Raw genomic sequence first — 20657 nt, 5'->3', positions numbered from 1 at the left:
GGATTTTTAGTTGATATTCTCTCTCTCGCTGTCAAAATGAAACCACCATAAAAATGAGACACTGTTTGTTTCTTAGTAAGTGAAGGAAAATACAGAGGTATGCTATTTTCCTTCTCCAGTGTTGTGTTCCTGCTTTTTCAAAACAATGCGTTTTTTCTGCCTGCTTTTCCCCCACATAATTTCCTTATAGATTATTAAAGTGTTCTGACTCTGAGGCTGATCCCTGCATAGCTGGATTTGTTCACTCTGTCCTCTGACATCTGACTTGGATGTGGTAATAAATTTCTTCAGTGTAGCATTTGTAATGTAAATTACAGGATCTAGTGGAGTTATTATCACACAAGGGTCAAATGCTAAGGACCTAATAAAATGATTCATAGCCTGCCTGTCAGAATTTTGTGGAGACACTTGGTTAAGTCTCCCCAGCCACTCCACTTTACTCTGCACTCTTTACTTTGCTCAGGCCATATGTTTAAAAAAAAGAAAAAGGACAAAAAAAACAGATTTGGTAATACTTTTCATTTTAAACTCTGCCTGCTTTACATCGTTTTACCGGGTGACACTATGATACTATATTGCTTCCCTAACTACAAATGTAGTTATAATGGAAAAAGGATTTTTCAAATAATATTATATAATTGTACTTCTAACCTCTGTGCTCTACATCAAACTAAAATATGTCAAATTACCATCCATCCATCTTCTTCCGCTTATCTGGACCGGGTCTTGGGGCCAGCAGCCTAAGCAGAGAAACCTAGTGTACCCTCTTCCCAGCCACCTCCTCCAGCTTGTCCGGGGGAACACCAAGGCGTTCCCAGGCCAGCCGAGAGATATAATCCCTCCTGCGTGTCCTGGGTCTGCCCCGGGGCCTCCTACCAGTGGGACATGCCTGGAATACCTCACCCAGGAGCCGCCCTGGGGGCATCCTTATCAGATGCCCGAACCCCCTCAACGATCTCCTTTCGATGTGGAGGAGCAGCGCCTCTACTCAGAGCCCCTCATGGATGGCTAAACTTCTGACCCTATCTCTAAGGGAGAGACCAGCCACCCTTCGGAGGAAGACCATTTCTGCCGCTTGTATCCACAGTCTCGTTCCTTCGTTCACTACCCACAGCTTGTAACAATAGGTGAGGGTAGGGAAGAGGATCGACCGGTAATTTGAGCGCTTTTACACTCAGCTCTCTCCTCTTCACCACGGTACAGCATCTGCCTTACTGCAGCCGCAGGACCAATACATCTATCAATATCCTGCTCCCTTCTCCTGTCACTTGTAAAAAAGACTCTGAGATACTTAAACTCCTCCACTTGGGGCTGGAACTTGTCCCTGACCCAGAGCTTGCACTCCGCCCACTTCCGGCTGAGGACAATGGCCTCAGATTTGGCGGTGCTGATTCTCATTCCCATTGCTTCAAACTCTTCCCCGAATAGTTCCAGTGCGAGCTGGTGGCCATCACCTGATGAAGCCAAGTCCTGGTGGCACGTGCACTTATGGACACTTATGTTTGAACACGATGTTCGTTATGGACAGACTGTGGTAAATTGCTTTAGGTCATAAAGCCACATAGTGTGTGACTGCCTGATGTGTTATGTGATATTTAATAACATGAAAGTTGTCAGACTTCATTTCTGAAGGTGTGATTTAAGTTTTAGATGAACAGTTTGACTGAATAATTTTGTCTGATGTTTTTTATTTTAACTTGTTTTGTGTTTGTTTTTGTTGTTGTTGTTGTTTTTTGTCAAAAAGTCTTTCAAAAAATATTCAGCTAAACAGCTAAATGTTTGGATCTGACATTTGCAATTGTATACAATAAATGGATGCAGTTTTCACTTTATTATGTAGTGCTATAAATTGAATTGAACCAAACTGAATTGAAAGTAGAAATGTTAGCCACTTGCACAACCTGTGCTTCCTAACAAGGCAATGATACATTTCATTGCCAATTATTGTCATGATTGACTTCTACTCTCAGGCAGTCATATACTGCAGGCTTGGTCAGAACCATTTGTTTGCTTGGGAACAGGTTGGGTATTCTAACCCAGATTTTTACCTGTTCCTCATCCTACACAATATAGCTTTGGTGCTGTAAGTAAACGTTGCAGCATGTAAGGAGGAAAGTGACAGGCCACCACGCATTCTTCGCTCATTTAAAATTTAGTATGCAGATGTCACATCTCCACCAAGTGGCATTTGTGTATCATACACACTTGGATGAAATTCTAACGGAGCAGATTGCATGGCTTTTAGGGTGTCCTATCTTCTCCAAGAGTCCATGTTATCTAGAAATTCCTTAGTTGTCGCGTATGTCACCTTCTTCTGAAGCTGAATGAGTAAACCTGCTCAAACATCATCAGCGTCAGGAATCAAAAAATAATCATTATAATAATCAATCTATGTAGACTGTGAAATGTGTGCTTCTTCTCTAACCTCTTTTTTTTTTTTTTTTTTTTTTTTTTTTTTTGTCCTGGTCTCTCCTCTCCCTCAGTGCTATGACTCAGCCTGGACAGCAGCTCCTACCTACATAGAGGTCACTTTACCTCTCTTTCTATCTGCTTTGGTCCAGAGGATGCTGGGAATGTGTCGCGGGCGCCGGAAGTTCCTGGTGGCCTCCCTCGCCCTGCTCTTCATCCCAGCACTTACGTGGCTTTACCTGTCAGTCGGGAGCTTTCAAGGTAAGGACAATAAGTATTGGCACAGTTGTTTGCAACTTTTATGGCTTTAAATTATTTAGGTTTCTGTGGGGGTTTTTTGACCATTTTGAAACAGTCTAACAATAATGAAAACACTAATTAGAAATGAATACACAAACACATAAAACAAGAACAAGAAGAGCCTATAGAGTTCTTCTTGGAAAAGCAAACTGTGTTTGGTACATTATCACATTCAGATCATAATTCTGATTGCAAAAGCTACCAGACAGGACAGGATTTTTAAAAAAAGTGATGCAAGACTGGGAAACTTTCTCCTGTTCTAACTGTTTTAAAATTAAAAAATTCATGATAAAAGGTTGTTTTTTTTTCAACATTTTATTTTTGACTTTATTCTTTTCTAAATTTAACACATCGTTAAGTTTTTAAATATTACAGATAAATATTACCTATTTTGAAAAATCTGTTTGAGCTGATTAAATGTTAACAAAATGCTGGACTGGTTCTCATATAGTCCTTTTCTAATCTGAGCACTTAAATTGCTTTTATACGACTTGCCTCATTCGCCCATTTATACAAGCAGTGTTTCTATATTTTTTTCTATCGAACAGTCACATACATTTAATGCATCATAGGGCAACTCTAGGTTAGTGTCTTGCCCAAGGATATTTGGCATGAAGACTGGAGCAGCCAGGGATCAAACCACCAACCTGCTCTACCCCCTTAGCTACAGCCATCCATAGTAAAGATAAAAGTTTAGGTTGCTGGGATTAAAATAAGGAACAGTACTGTCATACTTTTCAGTGCATGTCATGCCTTAATATTAAAGCCCGAGGCTTATCCCAGAAAGTGTGAAGATACAAATTTCCTGTAGACAAAGTGACCTTTCTCTCCCAACTTTCTTCCTGAGGTGGTATGTTAATGAATTACTGAGGCCTGTCTAAAGTTGATTACTTCCTCCAGACAATAATGTCCAAAAGTTCTTGGAGCCATTTTAATCACTTTGACTCACAGGATTGAAATGCTGCAGTAGTGCCATTATTAATTATGATTAAATTGGCAATTTTGACTTGGGGTCACAGTCACTGGAGAGCGTATATGTGTATACACTCCCATAATGGAATAGTCACCAAGGTCTGCAAAGTAATTATTAGATTTGGCAGTAATTCCTGGTGGTGGGATGCAGTTCCTGGGAGTGTGATAAGCTGTGACAGGGCCTGGCTGCAGGTTAAGCCTGGATGTGTGAGACAGGACCGATGTGCTACTACTGGCTCAAATTCAGTTTTACATTTTGACTCTATCACTACCTCTCAGTTCAGTTCATTTTATTTGTTTTATTGGCTTGATCATATTCATAATATTGCCAAAGCAATGCGTTTTATACATTTTGAAACTATGATCCTTGGACTGATCCCATTTGAACTGGTTTGTGAACAAAGCATGAATCCAGCAGTTATGTGGCTCTTTAAAATGTCTTACATACATCATGTTTTACATACATCAATGTTTATTTTTAAAGACGCTTTTATGCAGGTTGGTACAATTCTTCACAGGTGACTCTTAAGCTGATAAGCAAAATGTAATAAGACAAAACAAGTAGTGGTAAGCAATTTAAAAGGAAAATGTAACACGCCATAGAAATAAAGTAAACTGTAAAGAAGCCCCTAAAAAGTTTTTAAAATAAATAGATTTCTAATCAATTTTTAAAGGTTTTTAAGCAAATCTGAGACCAGAAGTTTTGGTCTAAGCTGAAATCCTAAACTGACTAATGTTTGTAATTCAACTTTATTAGGTTTAAATTTCTTTTTTACTATAGATTTAATTTGTTGTTATTCTAAAAATCTAATCTTGTTAATCACATACTGTATATCTATTTTGTGAGATGGAATAAATATATATAATAAGAATAATATATAATATAATAAATATATGTTCCAAGTATTTCATTCCTTTACAATTCCATTCTGGGAAGTTAATCATATTAGAAGTCGAATGCCTTTTATTGTGACTATACAGATGTACAATGAGATAAAGAGGATCTCCTACTCAGTGCAGACATGTGGGGAAAGGGGGGGCAGTTTCTACAGCACTACATATGAACAGTATTCAAAAATATAAAATGTATAAATATACAAATTGGGGGAAAAAATATTAAGACAGGGGTGTCAAAAATGCAGCCCATGGGCCACATCTGGCACGCGATACAATGTGGCCTGTGAGAACATTTCATATGTCAGTTATTAATTAATAAACTATATACAAAGTGCCCTTGACTGGCAGAGATGCAGTAATGTCTTCATGTAGCACAGAGCCATGGCTCAATGTCTGATTTTTAAATGAGTCTCACAGGTCTGAATGTGCACTTAAAACCATTTATAATTTGATCTGCTGCTCACTGGCCTCCTGAGAATGCAGACTTCAACATTGTTGAAGCAGTGTGGGATCATCTTGACAGAGAATGGAAGAAAAGACAGAAACATCCAAAGAAGAGCTTTAAAAGAAGCCTGGAGAACTATTTGTGACCGACATTGTAATTTAACCTGAAAAACTTTGTTATTTGTTGTTTTCACTGTAGAGGATGTGCAAAAGGGTGCAGCTAACTACGGTATTGTACATTAGATGGAGGAGTTGTACAGGGAGATGGCCACAGCGAGGAATGATTTCCTGTGTTGTTCAGTGGTGCATTATGGGTAATCTCAGTCTCTCACTGAACATGCTCCTGTGACTGGCCACCAGGTAATGGAGTGGGTGGGAGGTATTGTCCAGCATTGTCCTTGTCTTGGACAACATCCGCCCCTCTGACACCACCTTAAGGGAGCTCCATCCCCACAGCATTACTGGTCTTGAGGTTCAGTGTATTGAGTCTTTTGGCGTCTGAGAGCCTCAACCAGCTGCTCCAGCGAGCAACAGCATAGAGAATGGTACTGGCCACACAGACTCATAAAAAATCCTCAGAAATGAAAGAAAGTTTTCCAACAAAGTTCAGGTTGTGCTGAAGAATGAAGATGGTCGTACCACTCCTGAATCAAGCCTAAAACTGCACTATGCAGCACAGCACTATATGTTTCTGTTGTACCATTCCAGATTAATAAGATGTGTCCATGGGTATGAGCCATGGATAGGAATAAATAATAGCTGTAGCTCTAGCCTTATACACTTGACGCACCTCTTTTTGGACAAGCTACTTACCTGCTTCAATTTAGATTTGTTTTTGTGCAGTGACGTTTCATATCAGTGGTTTCTCTGTATAGAAAACCCACACTGGGGCTGGTCAGTGTGGGTTTTTCTATTAGTATTCAACTTCATATATATTGGCCACTGACACTGATGTTCTTAATCATGTTAAATCAGTTTCTCCCTGTTATAATTCCACAGTGAAGCCCCTCCCTCTTTCTCCATTGGAAGCCCTGTCATCCACCCCGGTGGGCGGAGCCGGTGAACGACAGGCCTTAGAGTTGCGGGTTCGGGTGGTGGAGGAAGAGAACCGGGCGCTGCGCCGAGAACTTAGCCGTCCACCTAGGAGCCCATCTGCACAGCTTCCGAGCAATAATCACCGTGGCAACCAAAGCCGAACACATTCAGAGGAAGGCACAGGTGACAATGAGAGCCAGAAAGCTGTTACAGTGGGTAATAGCTCAGACTGTGTCCGACACCCAGTGGTGGATAAGTGCGAGGTGAGATATGTTTAATTTTGTCCTAGCAGGTTCCACAAGCAGGTTTTCTAATACTACAGTGTTCTACCCACAATAGACCATTCAAAGTTTCTGCTTCTACAGGATGCCTTTAGGCATATTTTAGCCTACTCTTCTAGTTAATTGCTGGCCTCCTCAACGAGATATGACTCTGTGACGTGGCTTGGTAATGTAAGCTTTAATATATCCATGTTGTGTTTGACACAGTATCAGTGTCCTGCCATGAATCATAACGTACTGTGATCCACAGATTCAAGAGCCCTCAAATCAGTTATGCTGAATCACATATTTCCCTCAATATCCTTTGTATGTGACAGAAGCCAATTGGGTGAGGGGTCTTTTGCCCACCTATTCTGGTTTTGCCCCACTCTTAACCGCATTCTGGTCTGCAGTGTTTCAGTGGTTTTCTGGATAATTTTTCTGTAACATTGCAATAACATTGCAAATCAAAATCTGGCAATATTTAGATGCTCCTCCGAGTCACATCAGCTGGCGCTCTATATTCAGATGGCTGTGCACCTTGGGATGGAGGTGGCAAATAAACTCATCCTACTGACTTGGAAGTCAGCTACCCAACCAAGTTTTGAACACTGGCTCAATGAGATGTCTGTTCTACAACTGAAAAAGCTTCAACTAAATACAGTTGGTACTAGAGACAAATTTGGGAGGATGTGGTGGCCTTTATTGGCTGAGTGTAACATCAATCTGCGCTTATAAGAGCACTTTATGTCAACTCATTTTATGTCAGCTTTTTCTGTAGAGTGATTTGCTAATTCATTTGTTTATCCGAGGGTTCCTACTGTGACTATAACCTCTGTTTCTGTACCTTTTCTTCTTGTTGAACTTTCTCATGGTCTGGCAGCCGACATATTTGTCTGTTTCTTGTTTGAACTGTTTTTAATTAATTTTTTTATTTATATTCTCTACTAAACTGCTAAATAAGATATTGCTAAAAAATAGGCTTCAAATCATAAAAGCTCACCTCAATGACAAGAAGAGGACTTTCAGCCAGGTTCAGAGACAAATGAGAAGACTCCCCTTAGACAAGTCTGTTGGACCAGACGGGGTGAGTCCTCGTGTCCTCAAGGCCTGTGCCCTCCAGTGTTGTGGAGTCTTTCATAAATGAGTCAGAGTCGGCAGAGGATCCTGGTGCTGTGGAAGACATCATTCCGGTACCACAGACACCATGTCCCAGTGGCCCCCAGGGTTACAGACCTTTGGCTCTGACATCCCAAATCATGAAGACCCTGGAAAGACTCGTCTTTGACCAGCTCGACCTACTGTCAGGTCACATCAGGATCCCCTTTTCCAGTCCATTCAGAACTATCAGACCAACCCTCTTGGGTGATAAGCCGATAGCGATGCAGGTGGATGCCTCTTTTGTGTCCAGGATTGTTAATTACCTAAATGAATGACCACAATATGTGCGTCTTCAACATTTGTGTATGGCAAGGTGATCAGCAACACAGGGACACCACAAAGGACCAATTGTGGATGTTAGCAGGACCAGGAAAACTGCGACTCTGTTTCAGTCCATGCAGTTGATGTGAACATTGTGTAGGACTATAAATACCTCGGTGATAATAAACTGGATTGGATTAAAGAGACCACTACACTGTGCAGGAAGGGCCAGAGTCGTTTCTATTTTCTGGGGCAGCTAGTCTTTTAACATTTCTCAGACAATGCTTATTTCTCTGTACAACTCCTCCATCTAATGCACTGTACAGTTTAATAGTTACACCCTTAATATTTACTAGTGCTGTCAGCGTTAATCTCGTTAAAATGACGTTAATACAATAACTGCATTAACGCGGCAAATCTCCTTTAGCGAGTTAACGCGGATCACTCTGTGCGTGGGGCTGCACAGGGTCAACGCGTTAACAACGCTAACGGTAACGTCATTTTAACGAGGTTAATGCTGACAGCACAAATATTTACACATCCTCTACAGTGAAAATAAAGTTTTTAAGTTTAGAGTACAATTTAATCTCTGTAATATTCTGTATATTTATAATTGACCTATTTATATATAGACAAGATCTATTTGTTATATTTTGCAACTCTGTAATATGATGTATTATTTAATTTAGTTCAGTTACTGTCCTTATTGTCTGGGAGTGTGATAGACCGAGTTGAAAAAACAGGAGTCGTCCCAGGAATTATTAGAAAAATATAGTTTCCATTTATTTAACCCCCAAAATTATATTTACAAGACTAATAAATGTTGAGCTCATAAAAGAGGTCAAAGAAACAAAACTGAACTTAGGCACAGACTGCAAACTTAACAAACCAAATGACTGCTCAAACATACATAATTGACCTAAAACATGAAATGACATACAAGGGTATATACAGTGGGGCAAAAAAGTATTTAGTCAGCCACCGATTGTGCAAGTTCCCCCACTTAAAATGATGACAGAGGTCAGTAATTTGCACCAGAGGTACACTTCAACTGTGAGAGACAGAATGTGAAAAAAAAATCCATGAATCCACATGGTAGGATTTGTAAAGAATTTATTCGTAAATCAGGGTGGAAAATAAGTATTTGGTCACCTCAAACAAGGAAAATCTCTGGCTCTCACAGACCTGTAACATCTTCTGTAAGAAGCTTTTCTGTCCCCCACTCGTTACCTGTATGAATGGCACCTGTTTGAACTCATCATCTGTATAAAAGACACCTGTCCACAGCCTCAAACAGTCAGACTCCAAACTCCGCCATGGCCAAGACCAAAGAGCTTTCGAAGGACACCAGGAAAAGTATTGTAGACCTGCACCAGACTGGGAAGAGTGAATCTACAATAGGCAAGCAGCTTGGTGTGAAAAAATCAACTGTGGGAGCAATCATCAGAAAATGGAAGACATACAAGACCACTGATAATCTCCCTCGATCTGGGGCTCCACGCAAGATCTCATCCCGTGGGGTCAAAATGATCATGAGAACGGTGAGCAAAGATCCCAGAACCACACGGGGGGACCTGGTGAATGACCTGCAGAGAGCTGGGACCAAAGTAACAAAGGTCACCATCAGTAACACACTACAACGGCAGGGAATCAAATCCCGCAGTGCCAGACGTGTTCCGCTGCTGAAGCCAGTGCATGTCCAGGCCCGTCTGAAGTTTGCCAGAGAGCACATGGATGATACAGCAGAGGATTGGGGGAATGTCATGTGGTCAGATGAAACCAAAGTAGAACTTTTTGGTATAAACTCAACTCGTCGTGTTTGGAGGAAGAAGAATACTGAGTTGCATCCCAAGAACACCATACCTACTGTGAAGCATGGGGGTGGAAACATCATGCTATGGGGCTGTTTTTCTGCCAAGGGGACAGGACGACTGATCCGTGTTAAGGACAGAATGAATGGGGCCATGTATCGTGAGATTTTGAGCCAAAACCTCCTTCCATCAGTGAGAACTTTGAAGATGAAACGAGGCTGGGTCTTCCAACATGACAATGATCCAAAACACACCGCCCGGGCAACAAAGGAGTGGCTCCGTAAGAAGCATTTGAAAGTCCTGGAGTGGCCTAGCCAGTCTCCAGACCTCAACCCCATAGAAAATCTGTGGCGGGAGTTGAAAGTCCGTGTTGCTCGGCGACAGCCCCAAAACATCACTGCTCTCGAGAAGATCTGCATGGAGGAATGGGCCAAAATACCAGCTACTATGTGTGAAAACCTGGTAAAGACCTATAGTAAACGTTTGACCTCTGTTATTGCCAACAAAGGTTATGTTACAAAGTATTGAGTTGTATTTTTGTTATTGACCAAATACTTATTTTCCACCCTGATTTACGAATAAATTCTTTACAAATCCTACCATGTGGATTCATGGATTTTTTTTTTTCACATTCTGTCTCTCACAGTTGAAGTGTACCTCTGGTGCAAATTACTGACCTCTGTCATCATTTTAGGTGGGGGAACTTGCACAATCGGTGGCTGACTAAATACTTTTTTGCCCCACTGTATAATGGCTGATCAGACCATTGTGACACATGAGGGGTAACAAACAAAACACAATCATAAATCACAACCGATGCAGTACAATCTAGTTTGTTAATAAACTAAACACTAAAGAAGAAAATCAAAAAAACCCATTAAACCCTAAACTCAAATATTTAATTAAATACAAATACTTTGTTTTTAAAGTAAAGAAAACACACATTCCCCCCTTCAGCAGGAAGTGGTGGTGTGGTCCAATTATCTTCCTTCATATTTAATGGTTTCAAACCCTAGCTACCATCTTTTGTCCAGCAACTCCCAGGGATGATGGCAGGTAAGAAATAAAAAGACAAAGGTTAGTCAGAAAGCAAAGAAATGAAGTAGTATGAATACATAAGTAAACTAAATGTGCGCGCTTACAAATAGAACAAATGTATCCAAACCAATCAATGAAGTTATTGGCAACTAAAATGTCTTCTTCATTACTATGTTCAAATGAAGAATGAAAATACAAAAGTTACCGACTTTAGAGTGTGGCCACGGGTTTGGCCATTACAGGGAGCAACCATAACCATACAATTTCCTTAGGGATTAATAATGTATGCTGATTCTGATTGATTCTGATTCTAATTTTACTTATATAGCACCAAATCACAGCAGCAGTTGTTTCAATGGGCTTTTTATTGCGATGTAAAGACCTTCCCAGGAGTGGCCAGCCAACCAAAATTACCCCACTCATCCAAGAGACGACTTATCCAAGAGGTCGCAAAAGAGCCAGAACAACATTGAAAGAACTGCAGGCCTCAATTGCCTCAATTAAGGTCAATGTTCATGACTCCACCATAAAAAAGAGACTGGACAAAAATGGCCTGCATGGCAAAGTTCCAACATGAAACCCCCTGCTGAGCAAAAGGAGCATAAAGGCTCATCTAAGTTTTGCCAGAAAACATCTTGATGAACCCCAAGATTCTTGTGAAAATATAAACTGATGAGACAAAAATTGAACTTTTTGGAAGTTGTGTGTCCCATTACATCTGGCATAAAAGTGATACAGCATTTCAGAAAAGGAGTGTCATAGCAACAGTAAAATATGGGGGTGGTAGTGTGAAGGTCTGAGGCTGTTTTGCTTTTGCAGAGCCTGGAAGACTTGCTGTGGTAAATGGAACCATGAATTCTGCCGTCTACCAAAATATCATAAAGGAGAACTTCCAGCCATCTGTTCAACTATATGTTGTGAAATCAACATATTTGAGAATTATTAGAATATCTGCTCTAAATGTATGAAGATATTATCATATGAGTATATAGTATAGTATCATAAAAGTATTATCAAATCTATTTCCTCAATCTTCTCATTAAAAATTCATTCGATTTTACAAAGCTTCATCTTACAGTTGAGTTTTATACACGTTTGAGAACTTTTGTTTGACAGTTACTATAATTGCCCTTTGGATTGAGGTGGAATGAGTTAATGAATGCTCCAACACACAATCACTGTTTTCTTTTTCTTTTACTAAGCCAATTCACAGTTATACTTTGTTCCTTGTGCTGTGCACATCTCTCCTTCTTAATCGCTTTGTCATTTTCTCCTCAGACCATCCATGTGGCCATTGTATGTGCAGGTTACAACGCAAGTCGAGATGTGGTGACGCTGGTTAAATCTGTCCTCTTCCACAGGTACAGCAAATCTTTTCTCCTTCTCTTAAAATAACAGACTTGGTGGAGTATAAATCTTTTTTTCTTTTTCTTTTTGTGTACTCATATATACACACTGATTAGTTTATAATAATGTTTTCCAACAAATTGATGTATTCTGATAGAGTAGACTAGATACCAAAGTAAGACCCGGGCCTTTTAGTTATCAGTGTTATCCAGTTCAGGCCTGTCAGGTGATCTCAGCAGTTTATTGGTGTGAAATCGGTCTAACGATTGATGTACGGTTTGCACAGTTTGTCCTAACCCTAACCCAATTCAGGCAATCGGACTGCAAGATTGAGTTCCATATGGGCTGTGGCACGACATCCATTGCAATGGAAGATCATTCTCCTTCTGTGGATTTCCAGAAGGTCTAAAATTCGAAGTTCTCTGGGGACTTTGAGTCCTTTGATCTCCAAATCAAAAAATCTGACCTAAGAGCGAGGTCAGAGTTACTTCAAATGCACATTAACCATAGTTAACTGACAAATATCTATAAACATTTCTGCTTGAGGAATGAAGCATGAACAAAATTAGTTTTAAATTCAAGTTCTGTTTTTATTGTATTGTACAAATGACAAGTTCAAAATGTTTCTACATTTCACCAGTCATGAAACCAGAGTTAGTTTTGTTCTCCTAAAGTAATGCAAGTCACTTTGCATCAGAAATGGCTGTGACTTCACCACTTGAGGGAATAGCCCCTGGTGAGTTTTTGAAACTTTGCTCTGTTAAGCTAAGCTAAGCTTAAGCCTTGGAATAAATATTGCACAATAGATATCAGTGGGTTTCCCAAGTGGGTGTGCTGCAGTCTTTCTGGTTGAAGTCTGCTTCTGACTGAATGCCTAATAGTGTCCATTTTTTTTAACCTTCCACACTTTGCTGTGAATCTTTGTTGTTAATGGCCTTAGGGTCAATGTTAGAGTCTTCTCCACTTCGGAGAACGTCTCCCTAGAAAGTGGACATGTCTGCTAAGTCACTTTCATTTTCGGGAGCATCAGCAGTCAAGTGTTTTTCACTCTACAGTGGTCTCTGGATTATCATGAAACAAGTTTTCTCTGATCACTGTGTCATCGACGCCTAAGCAGTCTTCAGTTAAACTTGGCTGCACTATCTCACTATCAGCTCTATCAAAGTATGATTTAGGAACCTCATATATTGTGGTGAATTGGGTGGTTTCTTTGGGAAGCCTCTCATGAAGCCGGATGGTATCCTCCTCTGTCTCAGAAGGCTCAGTCTCATCATACTATTTAGCTGATAACCGCGTTATTGGCTTGTGCTTGAATTTTGTCGTAACAGGCTTCTCCCCAGTTGGTGTGATGAAGCCACACGGGAGTAAGAGAACTTGATGAACAGTTCGCCAAGAAGCTTCTTTGTTCTCAGGTTTTATGGTGTAAATTGGGAGATCTCTATCTTGTTTTACCGCAACATAAACATCTGACTCCCACTCAGCAAGTTTATATTTCCCTCTCAGGCAGACAGCATGCACTAAAACAGACAATCTGGTTTGACAACCACACATTAATTCATAAGATGAGAATCCTGTTACATCATTCTTTGTACAATTGTACGGATGGACCGACAGTTTCGAATAGCTATGCCACTGTGATTTGCCTTTGTTTTCCAATGTGCCAAACATGTTCAGCAAAGTCCTATTAAAACAGTCCACAGTGTTTCCACTGGTAGGGTGGTAGGGTGTGGTATGTATTTTGTGAACACCCATGATTTTGCAAAGTTCTTTGATGATGTGTGATTCAAAGTCAGGCCCTTGGTTACTGTGCAAATGTTCAAGAATCCCATAGCGGACAATGAAATTACCCCACAGACAATTGGCTGTTTGAGCTTTCTGGTTTGGTGTTGGGATTGCAATGGCTTACTTAATAAACTGGTCTGTAAGTACAAAAATGTCCTTAATATTACTCAGGCTCTTTTGGTCCTTTGAACATGATAGGCTCAAAGGAGCAGCGCTTTCAGGAAGGAACTTTCTCAGAACACAGTGTTAACAGGTTTTAATCTTTTCTCTCAAAATCTTTCCCTCAACATCTGCTTGGCCAGTAAAATCTTGTTCTCACCGAGGTTGAGAGTATGTACAATGCGTAAGCCTCCCATATCATCATGGAGACTCTGGAGGACTGCATCTCGAAACTGTTCCGGAAGAACAGTGTGTCAGGTTACAGAATCAACAACTTGATGTGTCCGGTACAGTATTTGATTGTGTAGCTCAAGAAGACTGAATTGTCTAATTAGCAAGGGGATATCAGGCAGTTGCTTTCTAAAGTTGGGTTAAACCTTGTTCCCAGTCTCAAGTTGAGCTATGGTTTCCCTCAAACATGGGTCAGCTTGTTGATTGGCTCTTAGCTGCTTTACTGGCATGTGGGGAATAACTAGTAAATCATCACACTGATCTTCATTTACAAACTCATCTGGTATAGCAGCTACAGACAAGGCTGAGTGTACTAGGGTGAACGCACACTCCACGTCTGTGTTTTCACTTGGATTACAGCCAAGGAGATGCTTCTCACAGATAGCTGGTACCACATCTGGGCCAACTGTGATTCCTTGACCAGACAGATCTGTTTCAGTGAACCACTGTTCACTGAATGTACGTTCCTGCTCTTTTTTGTGAAACAGTGTCATTGAGCAGTTTTCGATGTGGTCACATTGAAAGACCATCTGCATCAGAATTCAGCTTTCCAGCTCTGCACTGAAGCTAAAAGTTAAACATAGAAAGTGCTGCTAGCCAACGATAGCTCACTGCATATACACTCAACAAAAATATAAACGCAACACCTTTGTTACTGCTCCCATTCCCCATGGGATGGACGTAGAGACCTAAAATTCATCCCAGATACACAATATAACCATCCCTCCCAAACAGTGGTCACAAATCAGTCCAAATGTGTGGTAGTGGGCACATCTGCTATATTGAGATAATCCATCCCACCTCACAGGTGTGCCACATCAGGATGCTGATCTGACATCATGAGTAGTGCACAGGTGTACCTCAGACTGCCCACAACAAAAGGCCACCCTGGAATGTGCAGTTTTGTCTCACAGCAAAATGCCACAGATGCCACAAGCAATGAGGGAGCGTGCAATTGGCATGCTGACAGCAGGAATGTCAACCAGATCTGTCGCCCGTGCATTGAATGTTCATTTCTCAACCATAAGCCGTCTCCACAGGCGTTTCAGAGAATATGGCAGCACATCCAACCGGCCTCACAACCGCAGACCTCGTGTAACCACACCAGCCCAGGACCTCCACATCCAGCAGGTTCACCTCCAAGATCGTCTGAGACCAGCCACCCAGACAGCTGCTGGAACAATTGGTTTGCACAACCAAACAATTTCTGCACAAACTGTCAGAAACCATCTCAGGGACGCTCAACTGCATGCCCGTCGTCCTCATCGGGGTCTTGACCTGACTCCAGCTCGTCGGCGTAACAGACTTGTGTGGGCAAATGCTCACATTCGATGGCGTCTGGCACGTTGGAGAGGTGTGCGCTTCACGGATGAATCATGGTTCACATTGTTCAGGGCAGATGGCAGCTGAGAATGTTCCAGTTCTTGCATGGCCAGCATACTCACCGGACATGTCACCCATTGAGCATGTTCGGGATGTGCTTGACCGGCGTATACGACAGCGTGTACCAGTTCCCACGAATATCCAACAACCTCGCACAGCCATTGAAGTGGAGTGGACCAACATTCCACAGGCCACAATTGACAATCTGATAGACTCCATGCGACGATGTGTTGCACTGCATGAGGCAAATGGTGGTCACACCAGATACTGACCGGTTCTGGGTCCCCAGACCCCCAATAGCGCAAAAAACTGCACATTCCAGGGTGGCCTTTTGTTGTGGGCAGTCTGAGGTACACCTGTGCACTACTCATGATGTCAGATCAGCATCCTGATGTGGCACACCTGTGAGGTGGGATGGATTATCTCAATATAGCAGATGTGCCCACTACCACACATTTGGACTGATTTGTGACCACTGTTTGGGAGGGATGGTTATATTGTGTATCTGGAATGAATTTTAGGTCTCTACGTCCATCCCATGGGGAATGGGAGCAGTAACAAAGGTGTTGCGTTTATATTTTTGTTGTGTATTAAAGGACTACTGTCACTGAACTGGCTACCATAAAGGTAATCACAAAGTTTTTTCGTAACTGCCCACTTTCGGGCTAAAAACTCTAATTTGTGGGCATGGTAATGAGACTCACGCTTACACAAAACCCTGCTAGCATATGCTGTGACTCTTATCTGACCCTCCTGCTCCTGATACAAGGCAGTACCAAGTCCCATAGTGATAGGATCGGTATTGATTTAATTTCAATTCAATTTTATTTATACAGCGCCAAATCACCAACAACAGTCACCTCAAGATCCTTTGTATTTTAAGGTAGACCCTACAATAATACATACAGAGAAAAACCCAACAATCATATGACCCCCTATGAGCAAGGACTTTGGCGACAGTGGGAAGGAAAAACTCCCTTTTAACAGGAAGAAACCCCCAGCAGAACTAGGGAGGGATGGCCAGCCAGATTTTAAGTCGAGGACAGAGAACCACTGGGACTCACTCAGCGTGGAGAAGGTCTCCTCCAAATTCGGGAGCGCGTAAGCATCTTTCACTGTCTGCAAATTGAGTTTCCTGTAATCAACACAGAGACACATGTTCCCATTCTTTTTCCTCACCACCACTATGGGCGAAGAGAATGGTGACGTGGACTCCCTGATTACACCTGGCTGTTCTTGCAAATGCTTTTGGACAGCTTTACTGTGCTTAAATGGAATCTCATCAGACAGCTTACGCAGTGTTTTACCTGATCTCCCAAAGTCAAGTCATCTAGAACCACTAATGCAAGTGTGAGAACTTCAACCTCAGCACCCAAAAAGTCCTTGGGGAATACAACATTAATCTCAATGTAGCCTAGATAATGCATAGATTAGCCATTGGCTTCTTTAACCTCCAAAAGCTCAAGGATTGCTCTGATCTCATGTTGTGGCATGTTCTGATTGTAAAAAGACTCGGGAACTGTGGTAACCTGGGAGCCTGTATCCATTATGCAGCTATCACAATTGCCCTCCATTTGAACCTGTGCTGTAGTTTTTACCCCTATCAAACCTTTGGGTAATTTGAAATTACCTCGCTCAGCATGCAATGTTAATATCACACACTTCTTAGCGGTCACTTTAGGCTTCTTATCAGTCATATGTGTTTGACCCGTAGCATTTCCCATCTGTCTCACAACAGGGAATGTCTTCAGTTTAATGAAGGTGTGTTCCTTTGCTGGCGTTCCCATAACTGCTGACAATTCTTAGTTCCTTCTTTTTTGCAGCTACCAAGGCATGAGTTGAATCTGACTCACACGTGGCCACAATGTGACCATCCTCTCCACAATGAAAACACTACCACAGTTTTTGCTTTAAAGTAGAGGTACTGTGTAAGAGGGCCCTGGTTTGGTCTTTGCATGGTCAGGTTTTTTTAGTTTCATCTTTCTGTATCTGTTCTTTCTTAGAAGCTGTGGTTTTCATTTGTTCCATGAGGGAAATCAATTGGCTTTTCAGGTCAGCTTTTTCAGATTTTTTTTAACCTGCTGATGTCGCTTGATGCAGATTCAGCCTGTATTTCACTTGCTGAACATTCTGTCTATGGGAGACAACCTTCAGTTTTGTAGTACAGAGGTGCAGTTTTATTCAACTACTTTCTGTTTCTTGCCTATGTTCTGCAGTACGCAGCAGCCACAAAAGCTCAGCAAGTGATGGGGGTTCTTGATTCTTAAGTTCTAGCTGCAGAACAGCAAGCAAGTCATGGTCTCAACAGCCACTGTAAAACTGTTTCAGGAAGTGTTTGTTGACCTGTTGTGGCTGTATACCTCCCCTATATACAATGCGGTCAATGCCACCTGCAAGCGATGCAAGTAAGCCATAATAATCTTGCTACGTGTTCATGAACCTCACCAACAGTTCCTCCCCATCCTCAGCTGTGCCAAATGCAGAGTCTGCAGGTAGGTAGTTGGTGGCACGTTGGGTCCAAAATGTCTAACTACATCTGAAGCTGGAATAAGAAGGCTCTTGAGTTTTTATGAGTCTTCTCCAAGTCAGAAACAGAAGTGTCCATCATTAGATCAACATGACCGTTCTGCCTAATTGTGTTTTATATAAATGACTGGCTACATACTTGGTACGTCAAAGACAACTCATTGGGCTCCCCTTCACTAAAGAAGTGAAAACATGATGGATCCTCCTCCTGAGCAGACAGTTGCCTGAGCAGTCATCCTGTTGGATTGTTCTGACTGTGTAGGGAATCCTGGTGAATCAAAATGTGGAACAGCATCTAGGACACTGATCAACAGATCCACTCTGACCTTGTGACAAGATTTAAACAAAATTATTTAATTTTGGTATTTCTTCCCTCTATTGTCACCTTGTAATTCATTATTGAATATGCTATTAATTCCCTGTGAAACAAGCTTAAAGATGTGTGCCATTTCATTCTTTATATTTACTGTTCTGCCGCTTAATTTCTGCCGCTAGATGTTTTAGCAAATGAATTTTTTGCTACCAGTGAATCTCTTGCCTAAATGATGGAGAGCCTTGTAGAAGAGCCTGTCTGTGTGACTGATGCTGTCACTCCTGAGAGATGGCCTTTTTATGCTGCACTCTGTCACATAGTGGAGGTTCTTATCATTGTCTTCTGTTCAGCAGCAACTGTATATGTCCTGTCTCAATAATACAACCTCAGCAGAAAAATAATGTCATCAGTTTCAAAATGAGCCTATTTTGTCTTTGCTATTTTCTGACACGTAAGCTAAGATAAATTGACTGGTTGTTATATAAAGTGTGACAAGCACTCAAAGCGCTTTGTACAACATGCCTCATTCACCCACTCATAGAAGCACTTTTGTTTTTTACTACACATAAGTGCTTTCTGTCACACTCTGATGAATGCATGACCTCTACTTCCTGAGCTACATCCACCCTGCATTACAATGGTGTATGCTAATATTAAGACAAATACAAAAAGTTGAGGTCGGCGTGCAGGAAATCTCTATGACCTAGCAGCTCAGGCTTCAGACTGCTCGAAGCACTCAGTTTCAGAGCGTTTTTCCTACTCTTGGCTCTGTTCGATGTCAGTGAGAGCGAATATATTTCTGTGTGGTCATCTCAGTCACACATCTGTGACTGTGAGCCACTCTTGTGTTTTTTAAGGCTAAAGTGGCCTGTTCCAGACAGATAACCTCAAGGGCTGCACCAGGGAAAAAGTAAATACTGTTGCCATAGTAACATGACGTTGTTACAGGTCTACAAAAAAAAGCTTTCTAAGCAAGAGGTTTGGCTGAACAATTTTTGAAAAATGAATGTGGACAATGTATGCCCATTCAACAGTTGTTACTTTTAACTATGACTACCATACCTTCCCTACATATCTATTTTCTAATTAGTTACCATTTCCAAAAGTGTTACAAGTAATGAGGTATGATCAAAAGATTCTGAGAACAGATCTATAAAATCAAAAGCCTTATCTGATATAAATATGGCCACTGTGACACTGAAGGTCAAGGAAGTTATAGAAGGCCAAAGGTGATGGCTGGTTGAGTCAGTGAGTGAGCATTGTCTTGGTGCAGGTTTGAGCCTGCACAAGATGGGACTCTTTTACGCACCACGGTTCTGATGTTTTGGCTAAATTTTCTCTGTCATTGTTGAATATCTTAAAAGAGCACGATGAGGGTCTTGATCTTACTTTGGAAACTGTAGTCTCTTGCACTGAAAACTGCTCTACCACACTTGAGCTCTCATCTTCAGTGAGGGTCTCTCACAGAAAAGTTGGGGCGGTTTAAAAGAGAAGTGGATGTAAATTTAAACTTCTAAAAATGTACAGTAGACTGGCACACCACACAGCAGAAGCAGTCAGTCGAGTATATTAAATAAACAGATATATTAGATATGTTGAAGCACAGTCGTATAGGATATTGTGAGGCTGACAGCCAATGGTCTGACTGTTTGGGCACTGAGAGGGGAAAAGGTGCCCCAGTTGCACACACACGCCATCTGTTGTAGTTTAGGATAATCCTTCACTCTGAGCAGATATGAGGCAAGGCAAGGCAAGGCAAGGCAAGTTTATTTGTATAGCACAATTCAACAACAAGGTGATTCAAAGTGCTTTACAGAGCATGAGCACAGTGGATCTTAGTGTCTTTCACCAAATCCACAAGAAAACGCCGTTGCATCATGAGGATGAAATTGTCATGGGTCACTACAGCCTAATAGTTTTTATAATCAGATGTACGTGACACTTTATTTTTAGCACAATTCTAATCGTCCCATCAAAACCTTGTTGCTGTTTATCCAAAGGATGTGAAGGTCTTTTCAATGTGCACTGCTGTGTTGACAGCTTTTCTGATTTTCTGGGTTCTGATACATTCTGACAGCTCCCAGCCTTCAGTGCTTATTGAGCCAGTGCAGCTGACACATTGATACACAAAGTCAATCAGCATAAGACACCCCCGGGTGCTCACATCCTCAGCTTAGTGTCACTTTCCTGTGACCTGATTCGGAAGTCCTGAACACCTATTTTATACCCCCATCCCTCACACCTCTTCCCTGAGCTGAAATGAGATGTAAGATTATCATCTCTCCATCAGTGTGCCATGTCTGTCTCTTGCAGCCTTAGGGTTTAACA

General features: G+C 41.4%; 1 protein-coding gene across 4 annotated transcripts in view; it reads left to right on the top strand.

Annotated features, from left to right (window-relative positions):
* large1 (LARGE xylosyl- and glucuronyltransferase 1) overlaps positions 1–20657 on the top strand; it is a 63915-nt gene that overhangs the window by 15773 nt on the left and 27485 nt on the right. For 3 of the 4 annotated variants that reach the window (XM_026194304.1, XM_026194303.1, XM_026194306.1), the window contains 3 exons: positions 2484–2670; positions 6022–6320; positions 11867–11949. In XM_026194304.1, coding sequence (XP_026050089.1) covers positions 2565–2670; positions 6022–6320; positions 11867–11949 — 488 coding nt within the window. In that variant the 5' untranslated portion in view covers positions 2484–2564. The remainder of the gene's footprint in view (positions 1–2483; positions 2671–6021; positions 6321–11866; positions 11950–20657) is intronic. The other variant, XM_026194307.1, reaches the window with a different exon arrangement.

This window comes from Astatotilapia calliptera, chromosome 15 (assembly GCF_900246225.1).
Source record: "Astatotilapia calliptera chromosome 15, fAstCal1.2, whole genome shotgun sequence".
In the NCBI taxonomy this organism is placed as follows: Eukaryota; Metazoa; Chordata; class Actinopteri; order Cichliformes; family Cichlidae; genus Astatotilapia; species Astatotilapia calliptera.
Note: the sequence above shows the minus strand (reverse complement) of the source record. Positions and strands in the feature narration are given on the sequence as shown.